The following is a 25,347-nucleotide window of genomic DNA, read 5'->3' as shown; positions in this document are numbered from 1 at the left end:
ATAGCAAAGTATCTTGCAGAGGACAGGAAAACTGTTCTTTGCTCCTCAGGAAGGCAACACTTCCATGCAAAATCTGCCCAAAGACCTCTCCCACTTATGTTACCACAAAATGTCCCAAGGGACTCACATCTGGCAGTCTGGGATCATCCAGTTCAGGATAAGGCTACAGTCTAGGATGAAGCTGCAAGCAGTGCTTGCACAGCTGGGAGCAGAGAAACTTGCACAGGCACTTCTCCAGAATATTAATTACTACTAAATATCACATTCGCCCTCAGCTGTACAAGAACAGCCAGGAGGAATGCAATTCCCCTGCTCCCTGAAAACACATGCCCTGAGAAAAATGGCAACTTACAGCGCACCAGCAGGTTCACAATCTTCTTTGCCGGGTTCCCCACATTGTTGATGGCCGTGCAATTGTAGTAGCCTGAGTCCTCCACGCGGATCCTCCAGATGGTGAGGTTGCCTCCTTGCACAAGGCTATTGGGAGGCATTGGGCCAGGAGAGTGGGACCAAAGCACTTCTGGCTGTGGGTCACCACCCATCAGAGAGCACTGCATAGTGATGTTGTCACCAGGGTTGACCACCAGTGTCTCATTGACAGACAGCTTCAGAGCAGGTGGGGCTGGAAAAGCACATAGAGGGACACTTCAGAGCTTGAAAAAGACCCATCCACTTGCCTGTGCACAGATTCATACTTTTTATGACTTGTTCTTGGTGATGGCTGGTTTGAGTAGGGACAGCTGGCAGGATCTATGAATTGATTACAAATATGAGGTGTTTGTGAATCTAAAGCATGATCATTACCATGTCTTTGAGTGAGAACACTCTGCTCTTTTATGGCTAGGAAACAGAGCAGGCAGGACCTCACACCGCCCCAGAAAACACTCCACCGGTGCTTAGGACTGGGGCACAAAGTAGCTATGACATTTTATCAGTGGTCAGTGCAGGTGCTCTATGGCTTAGGATGCAGGTCAGAAGAAAAGCCTGATAAACCCACTCTGCACATATAGGGGTGGCAAACAGGCAACATTTGGCAGTGAAAAACCCAAGGCCTGAAGTTTCTTGACTCCTGATGCAAACAAATGCAGCCAGGCATAACAGCAATGGAAGCCTTTGCAGCCTTGATGGAGAGGTGAAGGAAAAAGGATAGGCTCAGAGGAGCCTGCTTGAACCCAACCACTGCTTGTGCTCAAGGACAGCTGGGGCAAAACCACTCCTCTCATTCGGAGTTTCCATCCCAAGAAGCAAGCTTTAGGGAAGGTCTGTCATTCAAAAAAGCTATCCTCAGCTATCCCGTGATATGCCTCTCTATCTTTCACACCCAACTAGACATCTTTGAGAGGCAAAGGCTTTGCCGAACACATAGTCCTTGTAGCTCGGAGACTGATATGGCAGTCCAGGACTTGTCTGCACCTTAACAGACCATGAACAGCAGCTCTGAACCTGCTCTTAATCTCCTTCACCTCCTCAGGTGTCTAATACACTTTTCTGTACACCTGGGGGCTATCACAATCACAGGGATTCTCTCTTCACATTCAGTTGAGCTGAGACTGATTCAAAGTGTCTAGACAATCTCTCCTTTGAATGCCTGGATACCCATTTTTTGGTTTCATTTTATTTCTGCACCCTTCTCACTACAGCCCCCTCCAGGAACCGATCCAAAATCCTTCCCTTTGTATTCTCTGTTTCATTCCATGAAAAGTCTTTCAAAGCCTCTATGAGCACTATCACTGGCTCTATCCAGGCAGAGCTGAGAAAGTAGCAGTCCCCAGCACAAAAGCATGGAGTATGTTTTAAGTAACAGCCATAATAATGCAAAATAAGACATTGTTCCATATTCATGAAGCCTGATTTAACAGCATCATTATTTCTGCCTCTTCTCTCCCTGGACCCTGTGTTAATGAGCTGTGCTGGATTTGTGTTGGATCTCTGAATTACAGCCCATACAAACAAGGCGAGGAGGACTCTTCTCTCCTCAGCACCAGTGCCATAATTTAGTAGCACAACTACTGCCGTGCTGGGATATTGCTTTGATGAACTGAATATAATGTCCTCCCTGGCCACTGCACATGCTATTTGTGTCAGAGGTGGCCAGCTATGCCTAAGGAAGAAGGTGGCTCTTCTGCTACTTGCACTGGCCATTTTGAGGCCCTTGAATTTTGGAAAAGGCCTCAGCCTGCAGTCAAAGAAACTTTGGCAGGTCTCTTTGCAGGAGTCTTGTAAATAGTGTGCAAAGGAGGGTTAATGCATATTAAATGCCAAAGGAAGGATTTGTACATCCTCACCAAGCTCCAGGCAGTTTAATGAGATACTATGAAGCCTAGAAACACAATAGCTCAACTCACCGTGGTTGGCCAGGACACATTCCTGTCACTAACTCGGTGTAGCTGACACCAAATAGCTGTTTCTGCCCTCGGACATTGAACTGGTCTCAGGTTCACAGTGCACAGACAAACTGGCAGATGCAGCATCTTGCCTGGGAATCTCCATCCATCCCTGTCAGAGACAGAGAAAGCCTGAGACCAGCCTATGTCCAGAGAGAAGGTGTCAGAGTTGGGGAGTACAAACCAGAGGTCCTGCAGGCTCTGGTTAAGATTTAGGGCTCTTGCAGATTTAGGGCTGGATGTGCACATATCTAAGCCACACTCATCTTGCCCAGCTCTGGGCAAGGCAACATGTTAAAAAGGTGACATGCTGGTCAGCATGCCTGAAGCACTGCATCAGGGCACGCTGTGTGTGCAGGCGTGAAGGAGGCAGGAAAACTGCAAATCTGCCACCTGCACAGCTCCAGGCAGCAAGCTCCCATGACATGCCCCAAAATGGAGCCTTGGCTGTGGCAGCCTGCGTGGGTTACCACTCCCCACTCCCACTCCTGTCAGCAGACAGAGGTTAACAGACTGCAGACATTGTTATGCAGGAGATGATTCTCATTTATTTGTAACCTGTGGCAATTCCTTTTGTTCTTGGCTCAGAAAACCTGCTGGCGGAGTCTGCCGAGCAGCGAGGGGACCATTAAAAACAAAGAATCGCTTTCAATTCCCTTTGAAGTCCAATTTGCTGCAGTAAAACTGCAGGAGAATTAACCAGCTGGGCTGCTTAATATTGCAGAAATTGAGGAAAGGGGAAAAGTCAGGCTGACCCTGTTGGAGCAGGTGATGGCAGCCTGGTTCTGAGCTGGTTGTGTGGCTCTGTGCACCCAACCTGCTGCTCTGGAGCCAGGCAACAGCAGCAGAACAGAGGAGGAACAGGGACATCTTCTTCCCACTAAGGTTGCAGACACAGAACCCATTCCCTGCTGCAAGGCCCAAGCTGCTGAATAGAGCTTGGGAGAAGTCCATCTCCTTACTGGAGACTACGATCTGCCCAAAGGACGCTGAGGAGCCAGCTGAGGAACAGCAAACGAGCTGAGGAGATTACCCTGGCCTGACCTGATCTGACCCACCAATACACCTCAAGGTCTGTAGTGCTTGGAACTATAAATATTTATGAGAGAGAAATTTCCAAGCATTTCAGCACCCTTTGGGCCCTTCTCAGTTGCAAAGGCAAAGGCATCTTGAGCAAAGCTGCTCAGGATTCTGGGCACAGCCAAGCCCAGAGAAGCTGTGAAAGCATAAGTGCAAGGGGAACAGAAAAGACCTAGGCAAAAAATGAGAGAATTAAAAAAAATCATTTAAATATTTCCTCATCTGTGCACAATGCTACCTACAGGGCAAGTAACCCATATAATATTTCATGTTAAATATAGTCATGCTATTTAACACGAACCCTGCTCACACTGCAATGCCAGTTTCATTTTCACTGCCAACTTTTAATACAATTTGCTAAGAACACATTTTCCATGGCCCCTTTGAACTTGTAGGGGCAGGCTCCACTGTAACTAGGTATAAATATGCATCTATAATTAAAAAAACAGGGAAAAAAACCACCCCTAGACAGATGTGCTTAAGAAGCTGGTGTAAATTAAACCATATTGCTGACTTCTCACCGGGTACAACCTGAAAATACATTTTTCCCATTCACTTAGTAAAGGGGCTGGATTGAAATGAAGAGTAGTTTCCTTGTGCTTGGGCTGGCAGGGGGAGTGGACATGAAGAGAAATTTGATTTTCCAACTCTTCAAAGGTAAAGGCACAGAGGGAAGAAGAGCTGTATAATATCCCTTTCTTCATCATGAACAGAAGATAAATTTTTAAAGGGAATATTTCAACATTTGCTACACTCTCATCCTGAGAGAAATTCAGCTAATAGGGTGAGTTGTTCAAGACATGTTCAGAGATCTTACTACAAAGAGAATACTTTTTTCTGACATTAGCTATAATTCACTTTCTTAAGCTCATTATTTTGCTTCTTCCTACATAAAATAAGGCAACTATTGTTCAGCACCTTGGAACTCAAGTCAGATCAATAAACATAATTTAAACAGTTTCAACAGTATCCCGTCAACAGTTAACAACATCAAAAAAAGTTCTGTTTCCGCTGCACAAAGATGACACAAGGGATGCAAACTGCTTTGTGTTACATTAGAGAGGTGAATAATTCAAACAACTACAATGCCTTTCTCTCTGATCATGGAATACCCCAGGGCTGGAAGCAATTTCCTGACATTTACTTATTATTTGCAAATATTCAACACACATGGGGGCTTTGCAGGGGAGGATTTTTTATTGTGTGGTTTTGGTTTAGGTTTTTTTTAATGGACAGGTTGCAATCAAGTCCTTGCCAGTATTTGATACATGACACTCAGTTATCAATCACTTATTGCAAATCAAGCAAGCAGCACCAAACTGAATATGCTCACAACAGGAAGTGCTCTCAGGCACTGCCAGTATTAATATGAGTGTAAAATTTATTTATTGGGAAGGCACTGGAGAAGTATGCCTTCAACAAACACCAGCACCAGAGGAGCCCATTGCCTGGGAGGTGCTTAGAGCACAGCCTGGCAAATCAGGCTGGAGTCACACAAGGATGAATTATTTGTAGGAACTGCTGCAGCACTGCCCTGCTCTAGACTGTATCAAATCTATTTTTAAAGTCACTTAGAATTATAAATAAATAAAACAGAGTATGAATTAGAAGCTACATAGTGCTTCAACACCTACACATAGTCTGTTTTAATGATCTCATGGCAGTCCTGGCCAAGGCAGTGGCTATATGCAGTGCTACAAGAAACTAGAGCAGCCCTGGTCACAAGACTTCTGTGTGAAGGATCTGTAGTCCCAGCAGCCATGTAAATGAGGTTGAGGTGCTGCAGGCCCTGGGCAGAGCGCTGTGTTATCCTCCTGGAGGAGTAATGGTTGTTGAGCAGGTGAAGGGTCAGAGTGCTGCAGGGACCCTTCATGTCCCCTCTCACCTGTGGTGTTTGTGAGCTGGAAGGTGATGGATTTGTCAGGGATACTGCAGACATTGCGGACAGACACCTGGCATGTGTAGCTGGCATAATCCTGAGGTCGAAGGTTCTTCAGCTTCAGGACTTTGGTTTCACCCTGGGATTTGGGGAAAATCGGGGCGAAAAAAGACACAGGTGTACAAAGCAGAGATCATCATTCCAAGTCCATATCCTATCCCAAAGTTTACAGATTACCAGCAGCTCCCAGGAAAACTTCAGGGAACTGTGCAGATTTCAAGTCCCCCCAGCTCTGTATAAAGGAGACACAAAATGTTTGCAATGGTCTTTTCACCTCCGGGGTTTCTCAAAACACCCAGCAACTGACTGACACAACCTGAAAGCACTGCCAAACAGGTCTGGGCATAATTTCTCATCAACTACTGCCAGAAACATCTTGTAGAACATGACAAATCTTAACCAGCCCAGAACAGACCCTGAGATCTAACTCTGAGATGTCGGTAGGAACCCAAGGGAAGTCACTCAGGACTCAACATTGCAAAACCAAAGCAAATCAGAGCAGATTGGGGCATTAATACTGGCCTAAATATGACAAGTTCACAGTTATGCTGTAGAAATCTGCAGTACAGGAGGAAAAAAATTCAGAGAAATACTCAGAGAACTTCCAAAACTTTCTGATCCCTCTTATCCAGATTCTAATCTCATTTATGCTGATGTAAATCCAGAGTGACTGCAGAGAATTTGATAGACTTTTCTCATTCTAAGGTAACAAATAACATCACTGCCTGCACTCCATTAGTTACTGGCTTGTTATAGAAACAGAATCAAGTTGTTACATTAACGATAGACATGTTCTGTAGATTTTTATTTATGGAATGCAGCAAGCTCTGAGCTGCATCCTATGGTTTGCACACTCTGCAACCCATATGTCTTCCACTGATGGCTTTTTGCTGTTGTTCTCCTTGTGTTTGTCTGAATCTCTTTTGGAGAAACCATTCCATAGCTGCCTGCAAGTGTGAGGAGGTGTCAGCATGGCAAATCCTCCTGAGGACAACCTCGAAAGACTGGACAATGAGCAGAGACAATATGCAGAGAACAAGGATGTGAAGTGAGTGAATTAGAAAGTCCTGCCCCTGATAATTGTTGCTATGCCACACAAATTATGGCATTTACGATATGCTTGTCATCTACTTACTTACAGGGTCACATGTATCCTGTGTATTGATTAGTAAATTTGGGTATATGTGTATAAACCTTCAGTGCAAATAAGTTTTTAAAAGCTTGAACAGTGACGTCTTCACCTCATTTTTAATGTAAAAGCTTATTCAAACCTGACACTGATAAAGGTTCATCTCTAAGACAACACTGCAAACTCCAGCGATGGGTACTTTGTTAAACATTCCAGAAAGATTTTCCCCTTCCAACAGTGTTGCAGAGGTGTGCTTTTGTTAACTTCAACTCTCACCAACTCAAACTTAGAGGCTTATGCTGGTGTTAAGGAGAGGACTGCAAGGGCATGCCTGTCTGAGCACAGCAGTCCCAACACCCTCTTTCAGAGCTGGGAATGACCCATCATATTGGGAGCATTGCCTGACAGGAGCTGCAGCATGCTGGGTCATTTAAACATTAATGCTGCAACATGGTAAATTTTTGCCAGATGCCTTATTTAGCTAGAGGAAATATCCCAAGTCCTAAGACATCCTCTCTTTAAGCAATGTCTCCTGTTAATTACACTGAGCCTAGTGAAAACTGGAAGAACCCATGGTGGCTTTCTCTAAGGCCAGGGATGTCCTAGTTGGGAGCCACATAGCACACAGACAAAGCTGTCTTCAGGGCCAAACAGCAGCGCTGACCTACAGCGTTTCTGCAAATCTGCCACTAACCTGCAGCTCTCTCCTCCCTCCTCATCCCCCTGAACATTTCCATTTGGATGCCCATTTCCATGACCTACAGAGGCAGCATGTTTCAATAAAACATGAACATGACTACATTAACTTAAAGGTGGCCTGGGGCATTGCTCAGAAATCAAATCCAGCCAGAATGTGCTCTGGGCCCAGCTTTGGGAATGCAGGAATGTGCTTGGGATAAAACAGGTGCCCTGGGGAGCTGCCCCTTCAGCCCTCCCTTCCCACCCATCGATGCCATGTGTTCCCTAGCAGCCTTGCTGGAAGTACTGGGGCTGATTAGCATCTAAAGGACATTCAGATCCTGAGCTCAGCTCAGGGTAACATGCCCAGAGTGCCCTGGCAAAAGAAAAGTTCCCTTCCATCTCCCATTGCATTGGGAGGCTAATTACTGTGAAGAAAGTAGTGTGTAGAGGGGAAATCTGTTTGTGCAGGGCAAGTCCAACACAGGCAAGCAGAAGAAGGAGAAATTATGTGGACACCTTGTCACAGGACAACAGTCACAGAGTGCCCAGGCAGTTGGGCTCCCCATTACTTGTGGCCATTAAGAAAAGCTCATGGATCCCACAGCAATACCTGCCATTTGCTCACACTGCTGCTAAACAGGAAGCCCTTTGCTGATATACAGAGCCTGGGCACTCAATTAAGAAAAAAAATTAGTGATGGGAGATAGAGGAAATCCAATCTTGGGATTGTTTGCTTGAATTTTAGTCTCAGCCATCCAACAGCTGCATAACCTCATTAGGGGAGCAGTGTCACTGCTCTCAGGGACAGTGACAAAAAGGGAAAGGTCCTCCTAGGCTGTCACACTCCCTCCTACTGCTCAACTCCTCTTGTACCCTGTGAATTTGCATGCAGAAGGAAGGTCTACTGGCCCTTCTGGAGGCAGTGCTCCTTGCAGCGGCCTGCACCCTCTCCCCAGCATCATAATCCATGCAGGGAAGGAAACACCATCCACTACAGTGCCCTGCATCAGCAAGACACTCAACACAAGTTGGCAGAGGTTTGCTTATTTTCACCTGTGTGTAAAGGGGTTCATAGATGTCCACACCATTGTCCTGACTGTGAGAAAGTGTCTCTGCTCCCCGTTTCCAGATGAAGCGAGCTGGTGGGTTGGAGTTGACCGTGCAGCGGAGGAAGACGGTCTTCTCCTGGTAGAAGCTGCCACGTACGTCACTGATGGTCTGGTGAATGGTGAGAACAGGCTCATCTAGATCTGGAAGGGAGGTAAGGAGGGTCGCAGCCATTGTTAGCAAAGCTTGGTCTGCATGTACAGCCTGCAGAGCAGATGATGCTCCAGGTACCACTGAGGAGAGGGAAAGATCCCACATGTTTGGCTGATGACAACTGCTGATTTAAGAGTTGATCTGAGGGCAGGTAATACAACCAGTATCTAAAGGGAACAAACAGGAGAAGCCAGAATTCTCCCGCTCCCCACATAAACCTTCAGAGAATAGAAAGCAGTCTCTGGTTTGCAGATCCCTATGCAGTCCCCAAAAAAACACCTGCCTGCCATGTGTCTCAGAGTAGTGGGGTGCCTCACATTCCTCAATGGCACCCCCCCCCCCCCCCTACAGAAAATCACTACTCTCTACTTCAGTGAGAGTTCAGAAGGATCCCAGGAAGCTCTGTTCCATCGTAATTTCTCCATTTTCTGGTTCCCAAATCCCTCCTGAAATCATGGGGCTAAGCTCATCGCTGTGAGATGTCCATACAAACGACATGACAAACCTTCAAGACAAAGAATGAAAGTAAGAAATCAGGACAAGATCAAGGAGCTGAGTTGGAAAGTCATCTAGACAGAGCAAATCTCTTGGGGAGTCATGGGAAGATGAGATGCAAAACATTGTAATAGGTATGTATAATTTCTCTCTTTTCCTATTAAATATCCTCTGTGTATTTTCTTCAAAGTCTGTATTGACTGTCCTTCTTCAGCAGCTTCTACTCACTGCAGCTCCATTACCCCTCCCTAAACTGATCAGATTCTTTTGTTTTCTCCCTTTACAAAAGATGCTCCTTTCAATTCCCTTATTGTACCTGCACCAGACACGCAGCCACCATGACTGAATCAATGGTTATCAGTGGCTACACTTGCAAGGACAGAAGCAATAGCCCTGCAGGGAGAGGATTTTCTCCATCCACACAGAGCATACTGCCCCTCCACAGTTTCCCACCTGCTGAAAAGGGATGATTTTCTCAGAAGTTGCAGCAGGTATCAATTTTCAACATCACCGTAGCATGGGGGAAACCTCAGAGGCAGTGGATCTTTCTCCTCACAGAACCACTTTGAGACTGAGGTTAAATGTAAAGATCCCTTTTGACAAGTGTTGGGGTTTTGGGAGTTCCCCTTCTCTTTTCTTTCTCCTCTTGAGGAATTTTTCCCATATATTTTGCCGGGGCGACAAATTGCTGGGTGCTTGGGAGAAACAAAAGATCTGGCCACAGCGGGAGGGGTCCAACGGGCTACTCCCTTTCACCTGGGTGTGTGGGCGGTTGTTCTCAGAGTTAGGACAGAGAGAGAGGCTGCCATCCTGGTGGAGGGAATTCGCCAGCACTGCAGGCTTCTGCTTTTTCAGCTGCCTTCCTTCTACCGTGAGTGGAGCTTGCTCACTGGAGCGGCTGTTGCACCGGGACCCTAACACCCCACCTTACTAAAAGAGGAATCTTTTCACCATCTGCTTGGGTGCCTCAGGGAGAAACCCTGGGACCCCAAGCCCACCTTTCCCTGCCCCGCAGGGAGCCGAGCTGCAGCTGCCTTGTCCCCAGTATTGCTTCGAGCCTTCGCTACATCGTAGCCCCACACGCCCTGCCTGCAGAGACCTCCCAGGGTTCCCACTGCAGCTCTGGAGTTTGATCCATCTCGTCTGCCATCCAGGATTTGTGCTTGTCCCTGCCGTTCCAGTCTGCCATTCCAGCCTGCTGTTCCTGAGGGTCCGGCCAGACACTGGGATCAGCTGCCCAGGGGTTTGTGAAGCCTTTGTCCCATCCCTTCCCGGGATCCCAGGCCGCCATTGCCGCGTGCTCCCCGAGCTCGCTCTGGAGCGCCCCCTGCAGCCGCGGGGGAACCATCGCACCTGCCCTGCTCACCGGGAGCCGCCAGCGCCCCTGCCGGCTGCGAGCGGAACTGCACCCGAGGGGAAAGGGCCTGACAGCCGAGAAGGCTGGGACTGGGTTTGTGTTTGCTGTTACTGCCATAGTTATTGCTGTTTGTTCGACTGGTTATACACATATAGATATATAATAGTAAAGAACTGTTATTCCTATTTACCATATCTTTGCCTAAAAGCCCCTTGATTTCAAAATTGTAGAATTTGGCAGGAAGGGGGTTGAGTTTTTCATTTCAAGGGAGGCTCCTGCCTTCCTTGGCAGACAGCTGTCTTTCAAACCAAGACAACAAGAATTGGCCCTCTAAAACTGAAATCAGTCCCTGTGTCTTTAAGTATGTCTTATAAGGCACCTTTAGAGCTCAAGTTAAAGGATTCTGTATTTTCAGGAACGTTATGACCTCATCTTCAGCTGCAGGGAAACTGAGGTACTTGTACCAAGTATCCTCTTGTGCTGCCAGCATGGCCCTCTGCACACGCCGACGTGCTCATCACCTCCTGCCCTCCCATGCCACCTAGTTTTCACAATATATTCTTTTACAGATTTCTAAGTTTGGAGATCTGACTTCCAGTAAGGAAGAGGGAAGCAGGGATGAGTTTCTGCTAACATGTCATCCAAACAACATATGCTCTCTGCTGAATCACAAGTGTCAACTTGTGGATTTGCCTCTTTTAATGAGTCGTATGCTCGGCAGACAGCAATTGTAATGGGACTTGAAATTTGTCTGCTTGACCATACCTCAGAGATATGAGTAGAGCCATTAGTGGAATAATGACAAGACACAAAAAATATCCCAGGAAAAAAACTCCACCAACCAAAAAACACTCACAGCTGAAGAAAAACATGCAGATGGAAAAAAAGGGCTTCTCTCCATACAGTGCTGTCTTCATGTGGCCATAGGGTGACTGAACATCAAATTCTTTTGGACCAGGATGCTGAGCATAGCCTCTCCTCTTTTCCTCTTTCTTTGTCCTTAACCCTCCTTTATGTGTTCAAATTTCACATGAGTGACTCTGTAGCTACCATCCTTCTGAGACTCTGTTTCTCAGCAGGTAAAACACTTCCCTTACTAACCAAAGAAGAAGCTCACCATCCCAGTCTTCTGGCTCCCAACTACTCCCCACACAGAAAACAACAACTTCTTTTTGGTTGCTAAAACTTTCCTCCTTTGAATCCTTCAGCCTTCTTTTGTAGCAGTCAGCTCTAGGTCTAGCCCTCCTGAGAAAAGCTAAAATAAGACCTACGACAATATGTATGTCCTTGATGTACAAGTAATGCCACTGATGTCAGTGAGCTGCTCAAATGATAAATTTGGCCCAAGGCTGCCCATGGAGATGATCACGTGGGATGTTTCACGCACAATAAAAGCTTGTAACCATTCATTGTTTTCTTTTCTTTACTTTCTCTTTCTCCCACATGGAAATACTCCGAACAGCAGCTGCCTCTCTGCCAGTATCTAACCAATACTTTAAAGCCTCACTGATGCCCACTTGGGGCAAAGGAATATCATGCTACCTGGGTTAGTGTTTCCAGTTTAATATCCTCTTGGCACCAACGATGCTCTCTGCACAACCTCACTGTTGAATAGCAAAAGTATGACTGAGGACTAGCAGCAGCTGTCAAGGACACCAAGGTACACATGAGGGTGATTACTTACCTCTAACTACAAAATGGGATGCAGGAAAAGAACGGATTTGTTTTCAAATTCTGGTTCATTCAGCTGAAGGTTGCCTGGGTGAGCGTTCAACAAAAACTGTGGCTTTTCCCATGTGTTCCCTTGTACCTACTGCAAATACTAGCAGAAAATAGTCTCTCCTCCCCAAAAACCGAGTGAGCAGAACAGAGGTGCAGTACCAAGTCCATCTGCAGAGTAGATGTTAGTATGAGAAAGCCCTTGGCCACCCCATTAGCCCCATAGTTCTACAGGTCAGAGCTGCATGAGGGACCACAGGACACTACATCACTCTAGCTCCAGCCTGCACCACGGGAGCACCCTCAGGGCATGAGGAGATTCATGGCACATTCCTGTTCCTAGACACACAGGCCCTGGCAAGGTGTCACACTGAGGCTTGACAAAAGCAAGTATCCTTTGCAATGGAGAGTTATCATATGCCTCCACTGCATGTAGGAGAAGAAACAGGCAGAGAAGCCAAGCAGATCTAGGGTGGGTGTCAGAACTTCTCTAAACAAAGTGATGCAATGCCAATGAACAAAACACTCATCCTATCCACAGTGGCTGCTGTTGAAGCAATCCATTTCCACAGCCTAGGTAGGAAGGTGCCCACACTACACTACTCCAATAAAGGGTAGGGCAAGGAAGGAACAGAGATGGGAGCTACTCCCAGCCATACAATATGACTGTGGATCGTGAACCTGCCAAAACCTAAGGATGCCCAAGTCTGTGGCACATTTTATGAGAGTCACACCACAGCTGGGTTGGACAGCAGGACTAAAAGGAAGCAGTTAGGCAGCAGTTGCTGTCAGCAAGAAGGTCTGCCCAGACTCCAGGCATGTACTGGGATTTTGAAGCCTGGAGGTTGTTCCACTGACAGATAACCACAGTGCCCCTCAGCTCGGAAGGAAGGACCTTCTTGCTAGAGGGAACATAAGAACAGCTCATGACAGGTTAAGGGACAGATTCAGCTGCTTTATCATACCTTACAACTTTTTAGTATCAGCCTCTTGCCTTCTCAGATAATATGATATAATAGGTATTTGGTGTTAGCTGGCCTGGAGAAAATTGGAATAGTGTATAGTCAAGGACAATATAATGGTAATCTTCTCCAAGAGTGCAAATCTCTTCACAAGTTGCCTAGATATTAAATCTTGAATTTCTCCCATAGGGGACTTATGGCATAAGTTTAATTTCCCTCCCTTTTGACCACAGCAGTCCAAGAATAAACATTAAATCCAAGAAAAAAACATTAAGAGAAACCCTCAAAACTTGAAGCCCAAGGTGGAAAGCCACTAGCAGCATGTCCAGGACTCAAGAAGGATGGGCACTATGACCAACCAGGGAAATGTTGAGTCACCTTCACGTTCACCCTATCACAGCTCAGCCTCCTCAGCTGCATTCCAGAATTTTTGGCTGTTTCCACCATGCTACAGAAGTAGCAATGCTGGGAGCAGGACACTGGTTTCAGGAATGCCCCCAGCATCTGGGACACTACCAACTTCAAGAAATATTGCTTGCTTCAAGCACTGTCAGCTTCAAAATGAAGACAAAGAAAGCAGAAGCCACCCACAATGCTACATCCCAGACAAGTGCTAGGGAACCCTGTCAGTGACAGACACCACAGCACCTAGCTAAGAATGACTCACAAGGACAGCAGAGCTATGCTTATCAGGGATGGATCTAATCTCCTAGGCAAAAAAGACCACTGGGGAGACCACACCAGTCCCTCTGCTCCCGAGTCAGGTGCACGTGGTCCTAGGGCAATGCAGCTCCCTGCTGGCCCCGCAGCAAGGCAGAGACATGCAGTAGAACTGTGGGAAGGTCTGGGTTGCCGCTAAACGACTTACACTGCACATCTACTCGAATGGACTTGATGGCAGGGACCCCAACCCCATTTTCTGCTTTACAGTAATAGCGGCCCCCCTGCAGCCTTTGGATCTTCTCAATCCGAAGGGTCTCGTTAAGCACTGACGTCTCTTGGAATTTGTCCGACGCGCTGCCAGCAGTTTTGGTCCATCTCACCTGCAGGAGAAGAATGAGAGAAATGAAATCAGGGACACAAAATAGAGATCCCAAGATTCAGCAGAGCTCCCTTTGTTGCTCTTCCCCCTCCTCCCTAGCTACTTCCATAGAGGTCCTACAGCACCACTAGACTTCGCAAAGCTCAACTACTGATCTCAGTATGTCTCAGCAGGCCAGGTGCTGATTCTGGTCCATCACCAATCCCCATGTCCAAGAGCCCAGGAAAACCCCTCACTTCACGCAGACAGACACTGCATGTTTACCACTCCTGCTCTGATTCTGTAAACCTAGCAGCTTGCTCAGTTTTACTCCACTATCTGCACAGCACAGGACTTTCAGCATTCAGCCTTGAGACCCCATGTGGCTGGTAGGCCATGATGCTACAGCAGACATCAGCTCATAGCTACAGAGCTTTTAGTGCAGTCCACACTCATCTTTTTCTGGACAGCAAGGCTATTTCTGCTTTTTGCTTTTCCATGAGTGAAAAAATGCAGTTGCTATCTGACTCTTGCCCCTTTCCCACTGGGAACCCCTGTGTATTTTATTTTTGTAAGTCATCCTTTTGCAGTACACAAGCTTTTCCTCTGTTTCTAAAGATACAGAAAAAGAAAATAAAAAAATCCCTTCAGATTTCAAGCCATCTTTTCATCTCTTTGTCCTTATGTTACATGTCTTAAGGTCCTGGCTTGCAGGGGCAACGGAGCTGCATGATATTTCATGGTGAATGGTGGCAAGAAGGCAGCAATCCCAAAGACTGGAGGGTTACTCTTATATCTGCAATGAGGTACAGCCCTTGCAGTGGCAGTACAAGCTTCCCCCTTGTTTTGTGCACTCCAGACAATGAAAGAGAGAGACAACTTTTCTCAGCCCATTGGTTTTCTATGTCTGCAACCTCCCTTCTAAAGGCTGCTGACCACCAGCCTCCTACTCTGGTGACAATCTAGATTTTGGGACTGAGATCAGCCAGCATAAAAAAAGAGACTTTCATTCAGCATTGGCCATAGATAAGATGAACCAAATACCTTAACCGCTCTGCCAGACTTTGCCTAAAGCTCACTGCCTTCACCTGATTGGTACTGATGCTCTAGAAGGAGCAGGGGTGCCTACATCTCATTCCCAGAGCACCAGGCTGAGCAGATTTTCAGAGCTATTGACCATGGATTTATTCAGCCTTTGTAGGCTTATGAAATTGTCTGAGGGCCCCAAGGTTCTTGGAGTCTCCTGTTTTGAAGGACACTTCAGCCAGCTCTTTAATCTTTTCAATCACAATCTTATTTTAGTATTTTGGCCACATTTTCATGCTTTAATGACTGGCTGATAGAAAGAGAAAGAGAAGATTAAACAAAGGTTAGGATAAGAGCTTAGCTGGGGAAGAAATCTATCCATTAGGAGGGAGGGCAGAAATAGGATGCATGCCACATTTTATATGCGCAGGTTCCAGTCTCCCTGGTCATGCCTGGTTCCAGGCTCTGATGTCCCCCGTGGAGATCTGGGCAATGACAAGCCAGAGTGCTGCCCACTAGCCCGCTGTCTGCAACAGGCTCTGCTCCAGAAATCTCTCTAGCTACTCAGGCTCAAATCCCTACAACCTGCCAGGACCTTTCCACACATTCAACAACCTTAGGCCACTGCTACCAAATTCCCCATTTCTGATGCACACAGGTATCATTTGTCCATCACTGTCACAAGCCTAGGCTGGTTGTTTTTGCTGACTTGGCTCAGGTAATTTTCTTTTTATTGTTTCCAGGATATTCTTTTGATGGAAAAACCATTTCAAATCTTTGCCTTTGTCATCACCTCTTTGCCAAGTAGCTCCTCACAAGCAAGTCCACAGAGACACTAACTGGCATAAGCAGATTCATGGCTTCTCTCCACAAATACCTTCGGCAGGATTGAGGAAGGGGACCAAGACACATATTATATGTGGCTCCCTTGAGTGTATTCTGGCACATCCAGCCTCGCAGTGTGTGCCAGCTGCTGTTCCTACCACGCTCTGTCTCAGAGCTGGCAGACCTATGCTCTGGTCCAGTACCTCTATGGACACATCCACTCAAACACTGAACTGCCCAGCTTGAGTATCTGAAGGGTGCTGAGGTGGCTGCACGGGCTTGAAGCTGTGCAAGCCTCTGGGCACCCCAAGTAAGGACTGCAACCATTAGCCAAGCTCAGCTTTGTATCTCCCCACTGGACTGTGTCTTTGACCACAGCATGGATATGTCCAGTGCTGCAAGTCTGAATCTGCCTCTGCTCAGTGGCCACAAAGCAATGACCAGCAGGCTCTGCACGGGGCTCAGTGAAGGGCGCTACCAACAACTTCCCAAACTCCCCTGAGCATTGTGCCCTTGGCTGTACATCCAGAGAAGCTTGAGAGACTGATGGACCATGAAGGACCAACTCTAAAGGCAAGCACATGTGGGAAGCCTTTTCTAGGCTGTTTCTACTTTGTACTAAGAGGGTTAAAGATTTGAGGGTGCATTGTATAATGATTTCTGTTCAGACTTTCAGTTTTTGGAGGGACTTCACATACTGAAGACAAGTAAAAGGTCTTTGTAAGCTTCTGCAAAGCTTTGTGGACTGTTTTCCATGAAAGTGAGCTTAAATGCTTCACAGCTTAACAAGCTAAGTGCTTGCAAAATGGGGCATCCCCGCCTGAGTCCAACATGTAGGAGAAAGCTGGACACCCCACTGCCCACAGTTCTCCACTATGTGGAGACTACAAACAAGTGCTGTGGGGAGCAGGGGTGACTGGCAAGACCGAAGGCTTACCTGTGGCCGGGGGTGTCCTGTGACCAGACACTGCAGGACCAGCGTGTCCCCCTCCCGAATTGTGTAAACGCGTTCACTGATGTTGTCTTCCTTCACCACGCACGCTTGCCCAGCATGGATGATTTGGGCCTGAGCAGGAGCTGTGGACAGGAAAGAAGAGGTAAAGAGGGAAAGGGCCAGTACTCCATCTCCTTATGCCCACTGCCCAGGGTGGCTTCAGAGCTACAGAGAGGAAGAGCCAGGCAGTTCTGGCAATGAGTCACGGAGGTCTTAGGGGATATATTATTAAGCAATTTTCCCCATTTCCTGGGTGACTGATATCAACTACTATTTTAAAACCTTTGGTGCCGTTGGGATGAGCAGCTCTAGATACTGAAAAGCAGAATATGGAGGTTTTTTGGGGTGGACCCTCCTGCACAGGTTGAGGACTAAAAATTTCCTGCTGTCGTCTCCCCTAGAGAAGAGTATGTGCAAGCAGCTATAGCAGGGACTTGGTCAAATCACAACTGCTCTATGGCTGTCTAAAATAAGCCTGATTACTATGATTTACCTTGCAGGAGGCTGGGATAACTATTGAGCGGAGCCAGAAAGGGCCCTGAAGCTCTGTACAGCTATTAGCACACATCCCTAGAACAGGCATAGCACACACTGCAGGAAAAACAAGTCTTTCCCATATTAAATAGCAGCCTGTCTCGGCCCTGAGCCAGAGGAAACAGCCTCTGCAGGACCAGAGGACCCCATAATCTGTAGGGATTCTCCACCTACAGCTGCAAATGGAGACCAATTACTGCCAGTTCAGCCAGGAAAATGGGTGAAAAAGTACCTAGAAAGAAAGTTCTCAAAACAAAGTTATAAAATGCCACACCACCAAACAGCACCTATATCCCACTGCAGCCCTGATGACAAGCAGGAAGAGACAAGCTCTAGTAGAACAGGATTTTATAAAGAAAAATGCCTCAGCTCTGAAGTTCTGTGCAAACAGCCTTTGGCTCCCTACTCCAAAGCGTTTGTGTCATCAGAGAAGTGGCTGAGGTGCATTGAAGGTGACTGTGCAGCCCAACAGGACACCTGAGCCTGTTTGAGGGGGAAACTCCAGTTGCACTTCAAGAAACAGAGAAACCCACAAACGTGTCTAAGAGTTGGTGTCTCACTGACAGTCCTGTGGGATACTTAACCAGCTTTCTAGAATGCTTTCAGGTGACTATGGCTCTAGCTCCCATTAGTGGAATATAACAAAAATGAACAAACCAGTGAGGAAACGATCAAAGGCTTTAAAGCAATGAGACTTAGAGAGCCTTCCTAGGCAAGAATAAATTTTGCACAACCTGTTAAAGCTGAACCAAGCACCCACTTTTTCCTCAAGTTTAGTTGAGCTTCAAGGACTACCTTTTAAAAAATTATTTTCATTCTTTTGGCATGACCAAAATGCTGTAGACCAAATCACCCAGGCAAGAGAAGTGCTTGGATTTTATCTGGTTTAATCCACCAGCAGTACAGACGGTTGGACAGGCTGGGCTCGGGCAGTGGAGAAGATCTGCCTTTGAGATCAGCCTTTATGTACTTGTGTCACCACAATGCACTGGCCAAGCAGTAGGGACACGGGAGTGGACACAGGGCTCTGCTCTTGCTGCTGAGGCTTTACAGCCTGCCATGGCCACCCAACACCCAGGCAGCAGCACTGCACATACAGCAAGCTACTCTCTCGTTTTCCATCTCGTCTGTCTTTCCAGCATGGTGGCACTTCGTTAAAATCATTATTACTGTCCAAACTGTTGACAAACAGAAGCAACATGTCTATTTGAATAATATGATGGCACAAACATGGACAAATTCCCCAGCCTCTCCTGTCTTCCCCTTCTGCAGGCCTCTCAAGATTCCTGCCATTGCTTGGGCATCATGGAATGCCAAAACTGACTGTTAAGACTTCATTGATACAACTGAGCACATGAGTGACCTTCCCCTGCCTGGATGGCAGGGAGTCTTGTTGAACCCAGGAGAAAGCACAAACCTGTATATATGCTTACACACATCTGTGTGTTTGTACACACATACATGTATGGACTAAATACACTAATTAAAATAATGATTTATCAGGAAAAGACATCACGAATGCTTGCCAAGCCAACAGTTGCAGAGGAGGAATTCAGAAGTCTACATAACCTTTGCTAATATACCTTAATCCAAATGACAGCCTCTTGTGCTGTTTCAGCCCTCAGATCAGTTTCCTGCAGATCTGCCATGACACCTTTAGCCCACGTATACTGCAGAGCACCGCTTACAGGGCTGAGACACAGGCTGTGATGCTTATCAATCTCTGCTGACTAAAAGAGAAACTCTGCCCCTTTCCATCCTATGCCACATTCCTCCAATCTCCAAACTGTCCTGCCTGCATTTCAGCAGGGTCCTGGCACCCTGAAGCAGCAAAGCTCTGGTAACCTCTTTTCACAGTCTCTGGTCTGCCTTTGCCAGCTGGTGTCTCTATTCTCCCTTTGCAAACATGACCTTGCTATAAAAACTAATTTCCAGACACCCCACAGAGAATCAGAATATTTATCTGCAGTTCTAGCTCCCAGTTAAATGTTGCTCTTAAGTTGCACTGCTGTACCCCATATGGTATACAAAGTAAGCATTGAAACTTTCACTCTTCCCTTTGTCTATTCCACTTTCATTATTTCACCTGTGTTGTGTAACCCTGTTTTACCGCTTGTCCAGAGGCATTTCCACATGGGTAACTTCCACAGCAAAATCATTAGGTATAGTGGTATAGGATTAGAAGGCTTTTCTGCAACTATTCTGGTGCCAAAATACCTTGGGGTAATTCGCTGGCGTAACTTTGAGTTTGAGAGAAACATTATTTAAACTAATCCTTATATGGCACTAGACTACAACAAAACGACAGCTCTGGGGACAAAACCCTGGGTCATAATTTTGTCCTCTGCTCCCAAATTCTCCCTGAATACACTGAGCTGTAGTGAAACTTACAAGCAAGCTTTGTTCACAGGTGTCTGAACTTGCTTGTGTCACCATCACTAACACCCTTCAGCTAAATCATTGGAAAGGGACATCACTTTCAGGGAATCCCCACTGCTTAAGCTGTAACAGCTCTCTGGCAATAACAGCACCAGCTATGCAGCAGAACAGCCACTGTTTTTCATGTCTTAAACCCCACTTGAACCAGATCTCTCAGAAGGAAACTCAGAAAGCTTGGCATTGTCTTGGAAAGAAAAGCACTCAGGTAGATGGCACAGGAGCCTGAGACACTGCCTCTGGTTTGGTTACAACTTGATATTAGTAGGTGGGGGCTGAGCATTAAATCACAAGTTCTTTGGGGACTGCATTAAATTTGTTCTTTGGGGACTGCATTAAATCACAAGATGAGATTTGGGAAGGTCTCTGTTCCAAGCTCAGCCTGCCACAGCACACAAAGGCTGGGAAAGTCACCTCATGCTGTATTACAGATGGGCAGAGAGACTGTGAGGATTAATTGCACTTTTAATGTGCTTGAACAGAAAGAATATTAATGTTTGACATCATCCCAGGTCTCTTGGAGGATTTCAGCATGCAGACAGTTTGCACACTGCCAGCACAACAGGACGGCAGGAACATGCCTGTCAGAGTAACAGTTTCACAGAAGGCCCTCAGGAAGGAAAAGAAGGGCTGGAGATGAAAGAGTAACCCCAGCCATTCTCAACAGTGCTCCACACAGAACAACCCTTGCACAGAGACAATCTCCCCTGTTGAGTCCTTCTGGGGCAGAATCCCTCACCTCAGGCTAGCAAACCCCAAAACACAAGTCCAAGGAAGATCCCTGATGGTCTCTATGGGGGAAGAAGGGACAGATTACTCCCCTCCCATTTTTCCCAGAATTTTGAAGGACAGATGTATCATCACTTTTATTCCACTTTCAGGTAAGAGATCAACTTAGGGAAGGTTCTCAATACAAAGCCCTCCAGAGAAACTAGGCCAGCCAAATGTTAAATGTCAGATGCTTTAGAAGGGAAAAAACTCTGAGTATGAGCATGCAGCATTAGGCCCTTCCTCAGAAAACAGCTGGACTGTAATGCATTTGGCCTCTGCATCAAGATTTCCTACTATGCTTTTGCTTGATATATTTACACATTAAAACAAAAGGAAATTGAAGTGGATAAAATAACTTTATTCCCAGTGCAGTGTACTGTACAATGTTGTTATTACCATAACCTGGAAAGTTTACGAGACTCTTGGTGCTTAGAGGTTGCTAATAACATGGAAACATAGAAAAGGAGAGAGAAACGGTCTTTTGGAGAGGACTGAGTCATCTGTATTTGCTTCACAGGTCTAGCCATTCATCTTCTCGAAGCTCAGATCCCATCAGTAAAATGACAGTGATGAGAGCTCCTTCACAGAGAGGGTGGTGAGTGACAGATACTGCACTGGCACTTCCTCAGTCACTGTCAGCACCCACAGGGGCAGCTGCTCCCCCATTTTGCAGCTCAGCACCTACTGCACTTCCCTGCTGCCTTCCCAGCACCCTAACAGCAGCCATCACTGTTTGACTCTGTCCCACCACTACCCCTGCCATCTGCATGTCCTGCTGACGGCTCAAGGATGAAGAGCATTTATCTCCAAAGCTGCTGGGCCAGTACCTGCTGCTGAACGCACAGGGACACTGAATCCACCCACCTCTGCTACCTTCCTCCTCCAGGATAGGGAGAGAGGGAAGCTGCACCTTGAGCTTTCCTCTTCCTCAGCCTGAATCTACCACCCTGCTTTGCAAGGCAAGCAATGATCTTCCATGCAGCTGGTGCAGTTGTAATTCAGCCTCTTCTATACACACCCTAGGCAAAGAAGCCAAGGTCCTTCCCATTCCTGTTCACAGGCTCCCCGGACTCACACTACATAGTTACACTTGAACAAAAAGGAGGGCATCAGATGCTAATCTGCTGCTTAAACCTCTTAAGAACCTTTCTGTCCCCTTTCCTCACCCTTCCCATCCTGAGCAAGTAGCATGTAACAGATGCATCTGGAAGGGAGTTCCCAGAAATGGGAAAACACATGGTATGTATGGACCACGGGGGGGTTGAATAAGCATTTCACTCAGGAAATCCACGTGGCATTTCTTGCTGAAGAGACATTGTTAGTGACTGCCTCTCCAGGAACTGCCCTGCAGCGCTGTGAGTTGCAGACCATGCACAGCAGAACACCCAAGGGGCAGCTCAGGCCTCGAAGTCGCTGCTGGAGTCAGCGTTTTATCCCGCCTGTTCATGCAATGCACAGATCTGCTCGGTGAGCAGGGGCACACCAACATGGAGACCCGTGAGGAAGGGGTCATGTCCCCCCAGCAAAGCACAAGGGAAAGCCAGTGCACGCGTGAAGGGAAGAGACGTGCTAGCAACAGTCGTCAGCAGCAAGGAAGGTCTGGTACGACAGGAAGGGTCTGCAGGGGCAGCATCCTGACAGCCAAACAAAACACCCTCCTCTGGGAGGGGATGGAAACTGCCTTGATGTGTGCTCCAGCACTGCTCAGCTGGTCTCATTGATTGCTCCACTAGGGATGAAGACCACAGGCTTTGCTGAAACTTTAGACAAAACAAATTAACCAGACCAGATCCAGCCCACAATGCAGGGCATGATGTCAATGGGCCATTTGAAAAGGAGAATTCACTCCAGCTTGAGGACAATTATGGAAATAATAATACACAATCAGTGTCCATTAACACTGTCAGCAGGGCTGTGGATCAATATTGTATTAATGGCTGAAGAAAAACCAGCCATGCCCATCAGTCAGCAGTTAAGACCAGCACAAGAACAGAGGGAGAGGAGGTGGCAGCGGGCAGGTGTAACCAAGCTCAGGCGTTGGATGTCTTTGTGCAGCCTGCCCAGGGGAGCCTATTTTCCAAACCAAATGCCACCACCACTTTCCAAACACATTCCCTGGCTGCTTGTTCAGGGGCCTCCTCCTCCTCAGCTCAGCCCCTCACAGCCTCTTTGCCCAGTGCAACAGCAAAAGGAGCCTGCAGGGAATTTCCCCCATGGGAGATGCTTGGTACAGTTCAGTCTGATTAAACTCCTGCTTTTAACACAAGGCCAGGTTGGTCCCTTAGCACAGAGAGAGGCAATGCAGAAGGCCCAGGGACAGCTGAGGATCAAAGCGTATCCATGGTCCTGGGTCTCCTCCCACTCCTTAGACTTCTGTCTCACCCAAACTCCTTCTGTTGACTCTTCCAACATCATGTGCTGCCTGGGCAGTTCTGTGCTACCACAGTACTGTCCTAAACGAAAAGACATCTGGAAGCCCTCCCTGCCTGCTGACACTAAGGGTTACAACCCCAAACAAGACAGATCTCCACTGAGGTTCTTTTGCTCTCATGCCCCGGTGTTTTCACTGCAGCCAAAACCTCATATGATAAAGAAAAAAAAAAAATCTGCTTACTGTACACCTGGCCTAAATTTGCAGCAGGGAACACATTATATTTCAGTTGCAAAATGTCTCTGAGTCCTTTGGTGTTTGTACACTGATCATGATTAAAACACAAACATCCATTCACCCACAAAACACAGCCACTCACAAGATATGCAAAGAACCATGTCTGACCCCACACAACACTTCACAGTAACCCTTGAGCAAGAAGAAGAAAATACAATTTTCAAGGAGAAGTGCACAGAGAAATGACAGAGTTGTGGAAAGTAATCACAGAGCACGAAACTTTGCCACTAGAAATAGCATGGGATTTTTTTTCACTTGGAGGAGACCAAGACTGTGTCTTTACATCTCTGTCTGATTGCATCTCCAGAAACAGTTTCTTTTTGCAAAGCTCAGCCAAATGATTTCCACAGTCTTAAAATAACTTTTTGCTTAATCAATGTCACTTCCTTGAAGCACCTCTACAATTTTTTTTCTTTTAGAAAAATGCCAGCAACAAAATCATGTGAGATGTCATGAATAGCAGGTACACCCCCCAGCAACTGCAACACCTGCTCCAGAGACCATCGTTCAACTTAAAACCAAAGCAGGATCATGTACTTTACTAGAGTATCAGTTACCAGATCATCACTGATCACCTCAATCCCCAACTCCACTGCCTGCAGCAGCTCATTAGCTTTCCTAGATATTCCCAAAATATTCTTACATAGGTCCACCTAACTGCAGAGTGCTAAGGAGCAGAGTAAAATTGATCAGCAACTTTGTTTGGTGAGAATCAAGTGACAGATGTTACACACACAGAGCATTGTGGCACAAACTCTGCATTACTGCCTAACTCTTATGCCTGAGTGGAATTTCTATAGACAACTCAATGCTGGCAATATGAAGTAGCTTGTCTTCAAACCTTTAGGGGCTCCAGATACAGTGGCAGTCAGAGCCTGCATCTCAGCAACACTGTCCTGGAAGATTCCAGCTTTGGCTGGGAAATGAAAAAAGCATGCCTGTCTCATAATGGCCCTAAAGAGACTTTATCATCTCTCCCAACCCACTTCCCCCTATGCCAGCTACAGAGTCTGAGCTGTATCTCTAAGTCTTGGTGCAAAACCCAATGAGACACAGAGCCACACTTGGGTGAGGAGATCCTGCCAAGCTGAGTGCTCAAAATATTGCAAATTTCTTGTCTGGTTGCTACTTAAATCTCCTGAGCATTTTAGGGGAAAACACAGATGAGGCAAGCAGCCTGGGGGAGAAATCATCCTCTATTCTAGAAGATACAGACACTAACAGAATGATTTGTTTGTCAACTTGTAAAATACTCAAACATGAAACAATCTAGTCAGAGAAAAAAAGGGCTACAAAGAGAGGAACTCAACTGGACATGGGCAGCACAGACACTTGTTTATCCGACCCATGTGCTGTAGGAACAGGTGAATGTTGCAGGACAGGCGAGCACCAGGCTCCTTGGTAGATTTGATTATTTGTCTCCTTTATGCAAACTCCCTCCAGGTTTCCAGTCCCCTGAGCCAATCTCCAGCTGCTCCATGCACCCACCACCCTCTGAAGGGCAATGAACAGCTACAGGCACCCCAAAAGACTGCAGACCCTCTGGCCTTTGTTCTCAGCTTTCACTGTGCCCATCCCTAGGGGCCTCTGAGTAGCCACCTCACCAGAGAGCCAAGGCCAGCTCAGATGGAGATGCAACTCACACTTCTGCTCTCTCTTTTTTGCCTCTCTGTCGTGACATGCAGGAGACACTGAAGCTGCATATCCCCACTCAGACAGGAAAAATGCCTTCCACAGCCATGATGCAACTTGCCAGCACTGGGAGCAAAGTCCAACAGGCGATGTCCCCACCATCTGCTGCTAATAACTTGTGCAGGCAAATGGACTTTGTTTGAATGGTCCCAAGGGTTTCACCCTCTCTCCCTTGAATTCAAGATCAGCTCATTTCCAAAGCCCCCACTGGTGCTGCTTCTTCTGCTTTTTTTCCCCTTTTTATACTTTGAATGCCTTTGGTACAACAGTGACTCTTCAACAAAGAGGTCCATGTGCACAGATCTTTAAACCAGAGTACTTTGAAACTCAGCTGTTGTTTCATGGCTGGATCATTTGACATAGGAGATGAAAGG

General features: G+C 46.7%; 1 protein-coding gene across 2 annotated transcripts in view; it reads right to left on the bottom strand.

The window, feature by feature from the left end:
• The window catches only part of MDGA1 (MAM domain containing glycosylphosphatidylinositol anchor 1), a 152,563-nt gene that overhangs the window by 87,101 nt on the left and 40,115 nt on the right, over positions 1 to 25,347 (bottom strand). For both annotated transcript variants that reach the window (XM_042022943.1, XM_042022944.1), the window contains exons 2-6: positions 16,816 to 16,955; positions 13,875 to 14,049; positions 8,267 to 8,463; positions 5,350 to 5,482; positions 353 to 622 (exon numbers count right to left, since the gene is read on the bottom strand). In XM_042022943.1, coding sequence (XP_041878877.1) covers positions 353 to 622; positions 5,350 to 5,482; positions 8,267 to 8,463; positions 13,875 to 14,049; positions 16,816 to 16,955 — 915 coding nt within the window. The remainder of the gene's footprint in view (positions 1 to 352; positions 623 to 5,349; positions 5,483 to 8,266; positions 8,464 to 13,874; positions 14,050 to 16,815; positions 16,956 to 25,347) is intronic.

Source organism: Corvus kubaryi, unplaced genomic scaffold (assembly GCF_017639235.1).
Source record: "Corvus kubaryi isolate FWS band 111438036 unplaced genomic scaffold, C.kubaryi_AGA036_p1.0 37232, whole genome shotgun sequence".
NCBI classification, from domain to species: domain Eukaryota; kingdom Metazoa; phylum Chordata; class Aves; order Passeriformes; family Corvidae; genus Corvus; species Corvus kubaryi.
This window is presented reverse-complemented; position numbering and strand designations above follow the sequence as displayed.